Source organism: Eublepharis macularius, chromosome 7 (genome assembly GCF_028583425.1).
Source record: "Eublepharis macularius isolate TG4126 chromosome 7, MPM_Emac_v1.0, whole genome shotgun sequence".
NCBI classification, from domain to species: Eukaryota; Metazoa; Chordata; class Lepidosauria; order Squamata; family Eublepharidae; genus Eublepharis; species Eublepharis macularius.
The window spans coordinates 113,472,572-113,480,609 of record NC_072796.1 but is presented as its reverse complement, the minus strand read 5'-3'; the positions used below and the strand labels follow the sequence as shown (position 1 = coordinate 113,480,609).

The following is an 8,038-nucleotide window of genomic DNA, read 5'->3' as shown; positions in this document are numbered from 1 at the left end:
GCCGCGCCACAGGGACTTGCCCAGGGCTGCGCCGGGACACGCCGCCGGCTCTATGGGCACGCCGGGCTGACTCCCTCTCCACGCCGCTGGGCAGCCGCTGATCACGCGTGGCCGCCGCTCCTCCATTGGCCGCGGCCTCACACACCTTTGCCGGCGATTGGCCTTGTCCCGCGCCCGCCTTCCGACGCTGGGCGGGGGAGCCGCCACCTGGATGGGGAGCTGCCCGCGAACAAAAAGAGAAAAATAAAGGCAGCATCCAGCAGAGAACGCCCAGGGTGGGGGAAGGCGCTTGTCAACAGCCGCCAGCCAGAGCAGCCGGGGGAGAGAAGGGGGAAGACCATCGGAGACTTCCAGCCAGGCCATGCTCAATTTTGGAGCTTCTCCTTTCCAGCTGGCCGTAAGTACGGCTCCTGCCAACGCCTGCAAGATGAAATTGGGGCGGTGGGTGCAAACCCCCTCCAGCCGGGCGAGGGTTTGTGCGGGTGCGATTTGGGCTCTTTGGAGTGCAGAAGGGCGCTTCTTCTGAGGCGGCGATGCAGAAAAGAGATTGCTGGATGATTTATCAAGCGAGTAGTTTTATTGTTGATGTTGTAGCCTCTGAGAATCGCACTACGGCTTGGCGGAAACATTGTGGGTCTCCTCTCCTAACGAAGGAAGCCCTTTTTTTGGTAGTGGGGAGACACGTTTTTAAGAACAGCAAGGCTTTAGTCCAGGGACACCTTAGAGACCAACAAGGTTTCCAGGGTGGAAGCTTTCGAGAGTCAGAGCTCTCCTTCAGTCTCCTCCCTTGTGTCTGAAGAAGGGAGCCCTGACTCTCGAAAGCTTCCACCCTGGAAATCTTGCTGGTCCCTAAGATGCCCCTGGAGTCCAAACCTGCTCTTCTACCGCAGACCAACACTATTAAGATGTATGGAGGAGACTGGGAACTGGTGCGCAGCGGAGAGAGCAGGAAGGTTGCTAGGCAACACAATGGGACTGGAAAGGGGTTTTGCAAAAGTTCGCAGGTTTCTAGGGAGAGGCTATCGGTGCCTCTATCCTGGGAGAAAAAGGTGCGGAAGATGGCATGCTGGGAAGCACGGGAGCTTGCCGGGAGAGGGTGTGTGTGTGTGGGGGGGGGTGCAGTTGCAGAAAGGGGCTGGAAGGAAATCCCCACGGGAAAAAAATAAGTATGATGCAACTAGCAGGACGCTAGTTGAGGCAAAAAGGCGGAATCCCCTTCCTCGTTTCAATTAAACGCTGCGCCCAACGCGCGATTTCTGCCTCACGTGTGAATCAGGCAGAACGACACGAGGAGAGGCGACACGAGGAAAGAGATGGGTTCCGGGGCCTTTCAAGAAAGGGCGCGGCGCTCAGAAGGGGGGGGGGGAGCGGGCGGGCGGCTCTCTTAGGAAGCCCTCGTGGCCGGGAGGAGGGGAAAGGGGCTGGGGGCGGCCTGGGCGAGGGCAGGAGGCCGCTGGGCATGGCTTAAGTGGGTGTTGAAGCGGCGAGGGCGAGGTTAGTGTTGAGGGCGGGCAAGCTGGGAGCCGCGAGAGCCAGCAGTGGCGGACGGGGAGACCGGGCGGGGCGGAGACGGGTCACGGTCATGGCGCGGGCGAGTAGCTGCCCTGGGCTGGAAGAGCCCCGCCTGCCGTCTCTACTTCGCCCCGTTTCCCAGTTCTTGAGTTCTGGAGGGAAACAACCCCCTCCCCCCCATTTTACACAGAGGCTTGGGAAAACAGAAAAGCGCGCGCCGGTTGCATCGCTCTTTCCGGCCCTCCCCTTTAATGGGTGTGGTCGGAAGGCGCGCAGCTGTCGCTGAAGCTGAGCGGGGTTTGGGTGACTCTGGGGGGGGGGGGGCGTCCAAGCGGCCAATGAACGTGACCATCTGCATGGAGTAAAGAAAGATCTATGCGGTGCTTTTCAGTTCATTAGCACTCATGAGTATCATTGCTGCCTGAAGCGCACGGGTTTCAATAGCTACGTGAATATTTTTAGGTGGGTAGCCGTGTTCGTCTGAAGTGGAAGAGGAGGGTTTGAGTCCAGGATAACCTTAGAGACCAGCAAGATTTTGTAAGGGTATGAGCTTTTCAGAGTCAGGATTCCCTTCTTCATACACCGTGTGTGCTGTACAGCTGCTACCTGCACATTCGCAGTCCTGTTTGAAGCACGCCCAAGCGAGTGGTTTCAATGAGCCCGGCTGTGCCCAAGCGATAGACACAGGAGAGTAGGCATAGGGCTGGCTTACTCTTCCTGATACCTAATGGGTTGTGCAAGAAGTAGGGGCGTGGCAGTTGCTGGGGGTTCTCTTTTGCATTAATTGGCCCCCGGTCCTGGCCAGGAAGTGGGCGCCTCCGAAGAGTATGCTGTGGGAAGCTCATAAAGCAGCCTCCGTGCACGGTGAAAGGCTACGAAATCTATGCTGGCGAGCTTTGTCAGCCTTTCCCGGCAGCTGCAGGCGGCGTCGTTTCCTGCCCGCCCGGGCGTGGGAGTGGAGAGAGGGGCAGGGCGGGGCGAGCGAGCTCGGCAAAAGTGGGTGAAAGGTCGCCGAGCGGCAATTCCCACTTCAAGTCTCCCCAGCGCGAGGGAGCAGCCGCCGATCACGCAGTGTTCACATGTCCCCGCCCACTGAGCCCTCGGCCAATCGAGTCCTGCGCTGCCTGTCCTCGGTGGCCAATGGGCGCCGAGCGGGGGCCTTTCCCGGGAAGGGAGTGCGTGCGGGTTGGAATGTTCGCAGTGAGTCACCCGGGAGGCCCTCTGAGGTCAGCGCGGCTCTGCTCCAAGATCCGGCTGCCAGCGAGGATCTCCCTGCCCCCGGCTCAGCCGCCCTCGTTCTCGCTGGCAGAGTTTTTTCCGCCCTGCATTCCTCTGCTCTTTGTAGGTTTTGATGAGAATAGTCTTCTCCAAACAGGCTGATCCAGAAGGTTCCTGTACAGGGCTGTATTTTGCAGGAGCTCTTCCCCATTTCAGAGAGCATGCCACGTGATGCTGCAACGTAGCTGAAGGTGAACATACCCAAGTTTGGTTACCGTCTGGATGTATGCTGAGTCCCTCCAGAGGGAAGAAGTGTAATCAGACAAAACCAACCTGTCCAGAGGCGCGTCTTAAAGGTGTTTTGTGGGAGGGGAAGCAGCGTCACAGCCACGAATTTTTTTATGCATCTGATGATACACACCACAGCCCCCCACCCCCAGTGCTTCAATAAATCAATTGGCTTTTTAGGTATAACAAGACCCCCTATTTCTTTCTGTTGAGTTTTATTACTTTAGCTTCTTTAAAAATGTTGCGGCAAAAACATCCTTCAAAATAATATGACAGATTTTGATATGTAAACTTTTCAAGTACTTCTGCTTAATCGCAGGATCTGATTAGAACTTGATTGGACTGAAGTACATAGCTGTGAGCTAGTTGATTTAAGTTGGTTTAAATCCAGGAACTTAAGCTTTATTATCTTGTGGAGCAAATTTCTGGATCTGCTGACGTCAGTATGTTGTTGAATTATAGGAGGCAATTATTGTGTATGGTCACTGGCTTAATGATATCTATACTATGAAGAAATAGTCTTGTTGGTGGGGAAAGTTCTTAAACATTGGAGTTGCACCATAGTGTGTTCTGTCAGCCCAATCCTATGTGTTTACTCAGAAGTAAGTCTTAGTTCTGTGAGAGTAAATGGGTATAGGATTGCATCTCATCAATAAATTCAGTTGTTTTAATATGCATTGTTACTTATTCTTTAATACTGATAGTAGTTCATTAAAAAAGCATTCCAATTTTTCTCACAGGAGGAAGGCATGGAGCAGCACATTAAAAAGTGTTCTTGGAATAATACCACTGAAAAAAGTGATTTTGAAGCTGTGGAAGCTCTGATATCCATGAGCTGTAGTTGGAAATCGGACTTCAAGAAGTATGTTGAATTGAGACCAATAACACCAGCATCAGATATATCTGAAGAATTCGAGGAAAACCTGCCACCTTCCACTGACTTTCATGCAATACCAGCCATTGTAAGCTTTATTATCTAAAATTTCTTATTTTATATACCTCCCTACACACATTCATTCAGTAAGTCCCAGTTAACTCACTGGAACTTACTCTGAAGTATTCTTGAACATAATTATATAGGTCTTATTAAGTGGATAAGCTGCATAGGTAGCTCACTGCTCTGTGTTTTTGTCCTTCCAGTGTTTGACTCCACCCTGCAGCCCTTCTGACCTTGAAATGTCTCACGCAATCCATCCAGCAGCACCAGCACCATCTTTTGTACAGAGGAAGACAGTTACCAACATGTCTGGTCAAGTTTCTCCCTCGATTCTTAGAGAGACTAAAAAGGACCCAGGATCCAGAGTGCTTAAAGCTCAAGCAACAAGTGTCATTCGCCACACTGCAGATGCCCAGCTTTGTAATCATACAACCTGTCCAGCAAGAACAGCCAGTGTTCTGGACTATCAGGATGATAATGCAAAGGAGGCAAGTCGACAGGACACTGCAACACCAAGAGAAGACCCATCTTGTGAAAACATGTCACTTCCTGAAAATGACAAGCCTTCTGGTTTGCAAGATAAGAGATGTCCAATGCTAAGTGTTAACCCGGTGCAATTTGCACGGACTGAACTTAGCAGTACTCTGCCAATCCATGGCTCAGCACAGCAGTCTGCGCTGGTAGTTCCAACTTCTCCAGTGCAAGCTGGAGGAGTCTCTTCTATGCCGTTAGTTTGCCATATGGTTCCACTGCCTGCTAACAACTCTCTTGTGACAACGGTACTACCCAGCACCCCTTGTAGCCCGGTGCCATCAAACCTTTGTCAGCCTATGGTGTTCATGGGAACCCAGGTTCCCAAAGGAGCTGTTATGTTCGTTGTGCCACAAACTGTTGTCCAGAATCCAAAGGCTCCTATGATCAGTCCTAATGGCACCAGACTTTCCCCCATTGCTCCTGCTCCAGGTTTTACTCCTGTTGCAACAAAGATCACTCCATCCATTGATTCTCTGAGAATAAGAAGTCATGTTTGTAACTATCCTGGATGTGGAAAAACGTATTTTAAGAGTTCTCATTTGAAAGCCCATGTGAGAACGCACACAGGTAAATTTATATGTATCAAAAATTCAGAACACAGTGTGCAAAATCAAAAAGAGTCCAGTAGTGCTACTGGACTCTTTTTGATTTTGCTACCACAGACTAACACGGCTAACTTCTCTGTATCTAAGAACACAGTGTGTGTGTCATCTGTGTAGGCAGTAATATTTTCCACTGGTTTATGGAAAATTGACTAAGGAGGCCAATAGTTACCTTTTTATCAGCATGCATTAGGTGATTTCATCTATACAGGAACTGTTAACAAGGAGAGGCTATTGCATTTTCTTCATTGCTGAGAAAAACAAATGTATCCTCGTCTTTTGCCTTGAGAAAGTGGCTAACTATGCTACATCTAATAATAATAATCATTCTCTTCCAGGAATGAGAGGAGTAGGAAACGTCCGTTTAACACAGATACTTCCAAATAGGCCTCTTGTTCCTAACGATGATCATACTGATGCTACAGTAATTCATTGAGAGTGTATGTAGACTGACTAAAAGCATGACTTGATTTCGGCCTGGAAGGTGGCTGCATTTGTTATTGTATATAATCCTAGGGATACTGTTTGCTTGCAGAAGTTGACAGATAATTTTCTTTGGCTTTTCCTCACCTTTAAACAGTTGCAGTTGGAATCTGTATTATCAGCTCTTAGTAAATAAATGCTCATGGTTCTGCTTTTGTGATTTTTGTATTTTAGGAGAGAAGCCATTCAGTTGTAGTTGGAAAGGCTGTGAGAGGAGGTTTGCGCGTTCTGATGAACTGTCTCGCCATCGTAGAACGCACACAGGGGAGAAGAAATTTGCTTGCCCTATCTGCAATCGACGATTTATGAGGAGCGACCACTTAACAAAACATGCACGTCGCCACTTATCAGCCAAGAAGTTACCAAACTGGCAAATGGAAGTGAGCAAGCTAAATGATATTGTTGTACCACCTACTACGGCGCCTGCACAGTGAAGTATTATTATCTGAAGATACTGTCAACTAACTGTTGTTACAGTGATTGGAGTGCCAGCGGTGATGTCAGAACAGCTTCCAGAATAAGTCTGTGGTTCTACTGTGTTAGCCTTTGATGGCTATTAGAACAGACAGCAGTCATGGCTCTGATGTAGTCCTGGAAAAAAAGTCACATGGGACAGTAGGTTTCTCTTATCCTTGGGGAAAAGAGAAATGGAAGTGTCAAGCAAGAGTGATGCTTTAAACACAGGAAAACTACTTGTATGCGCTACCAATCCACCAGGTATAAGCCAGAGCAACACGTGTTAAGTAGTAATAATACACAGAGAGGAATATTGGTCTGGTACAGGACCAGATAACGTTGTTATACCAAAGTGCTGTAACTTCATTTTAGATGAGAGAGAATATTTGATTTATTCTCCTTTACTTAAAAAGTGGTGGAACTCTGGTTATCAGAAATGCATTGTGGTTAGGCTTGTTTCTCTTCATTTAGTATAGCTAATTATACCAATTTAAAACATGAAGCAAAGAATTAATTGAGGACGAGTCGCATGGGTGGGGGATTTTAAAACACCCGAAGTCAATCAGTTTCTTAATGTTATCATGCAAGTTGAATAGTATTTCTGCTATTCCTTTTGAAAACATCATGATTAGTACTGTAAGGTGTACTTCTGCATCTTCTAGTGCATCTGCTTGTACGTTGCTTATGGTTTCATTTATACCATGATGTTCTATACCATTGAATTTTTGAAATCCTGATACAGTGCACTTTGTTTAAAATGTAATCTTAGGAGCAAACTGAGGTTCTCTTTGGGAGGAAGGACAAGAGTAGTATGCTACGCTACTTTCTGAAAACATTACTTTGGAAGATATACATCTGTTTTAAGCTAAGTGGCCTTTATACGTTGAAGGTATGATGCTGTGTTAAATCAGAAAATGAGGGGTTATGCATGAAGCAAAGGTTGTCAAAGACACCAAATTAGTACACCATGATTATTAAACCATTTTTTCTTGGTGGTATTTCTATTCCCTCTTCTACACTACTGGTGAAGAATAAACTGCTGGAGAGTGGTGTAATATCTATTTTGTGACTACTTTAAAATTTTGCACAATATTTCTTATATTGTACTTTATACCTTGTTTACAATAAAGATCCAGTTTTGTTTAATACAGATACATATGCCTTGTCACTTACTACTTAAAAATAATTTGTTTGACAAATGGACATTAAAAACACTGCTCATTAATTCTGGTCTGGAGATTTTAAGACAGTTAATGTTGTATATTACCTAGACGCCTCAAGACTCATTCATATTTGCTTTCATTCTTAACAAAAAAATCTTAGAAATTTATTTGTAATGTCTGATGCTGAAAAAAGGGACATATATTTGGGTGCATAATGTAGTAGGTCCCCAACAAGGAAAATCTTGGCTGTAATCTGATAAACCCTATCTGCTTATCTAACTGCAGATGGGCATGTTTATTGGTATACTTTGCGTTCGTATCCCTATTTCCCCCTTCCATTTTTTAACCTAATTTCTTCTGGTTCAGATAAAAGAGGACCATTTTATTAACAAACAAATTAATAATAATAACAAACAAAATTGTGCCTTCTAAAGATTATGTAAATACAAATAAAAATAGCAAAAAGTGACCACTGTTCCCTTTTTTTAGATTAAGTCATTTTCATGCTGCTGTACTAGGATAAGAATAGGGAGACTTGGTCTGATAAAAGGACTCATCATCCAATGACCTCTAACACTGCAGTTGTTAAAGAGATCTAGCAATGGGTGTAAATATAACGGCATATTTGTATAATAAGACACAATTCAATCACACACCAAAGCAAAGTGGCTTACGTGAAAACAGTATATCTTGGTAACTCCTGAAGTATGCAGATTTTTTTTTGAATCAGTGCTCCCATTTTGCAGTATCTATATAAACCATCGTTTTCTAAATATAAATGCCAATGTGAAAAGTTAGTACATCTCTTAATTCCATTTTGTGTAGAAAAATAGTATTTTTATTAC

General features: G+C 46.2%; 1 protein-coding gene across 1 annotated transcript; it reads left to right on the top strand.

Annotated features, from left to right (window-relative positions):
* Positions 1–265: 265 nt before the first annotated feature.
* Positions 266–7,184, top strand: KLF10 (KLF transcription factor 10). Its single transcript, XM_054985959.1, has 4 exons — positions 266–397; positions 3,759–3,980; positions 4,159–5,056; positions 5,749–7,184. The coding sequence occupies exons 1-4, from the start codon at positions 362–364 to the stop codon at positions 6,006–6,008; spliced, it is 1,416 nt and encodes a 471-aa protein (XP_054841934.1). The 5' UTR covers positions 266–361; the 3' UTR covers positions 6,009–7,184.
* The last annotated feature ends 854 nt before the right edge of the window (positions 7,185–8,038 follow it).

Excerpts from the sequence above, each read along its gene's own strand:
- KLF10 (XM_054985959.1), top strand. The coding sequence starts at position 362 with ATGCTCAATTTTGGAGCTTCTCCTTTCCAGCTGGCC. Across the intron at positions 398-3,758 it reads CTTCTCCTTTCCAGCTGGCC|GAGGAAGGCATGGAGCAGCA; the intron begins GTAAGTACGGCT and ends TTTTTCTCACAG. Across the intron at positions 5,057-5,748 it reads CCATGTGAGAACGCACACAG|GAGAGAAGCCATTCAGTTGT; the intron begins GTAAATTTATAT and ends TTTGTATTTTAG.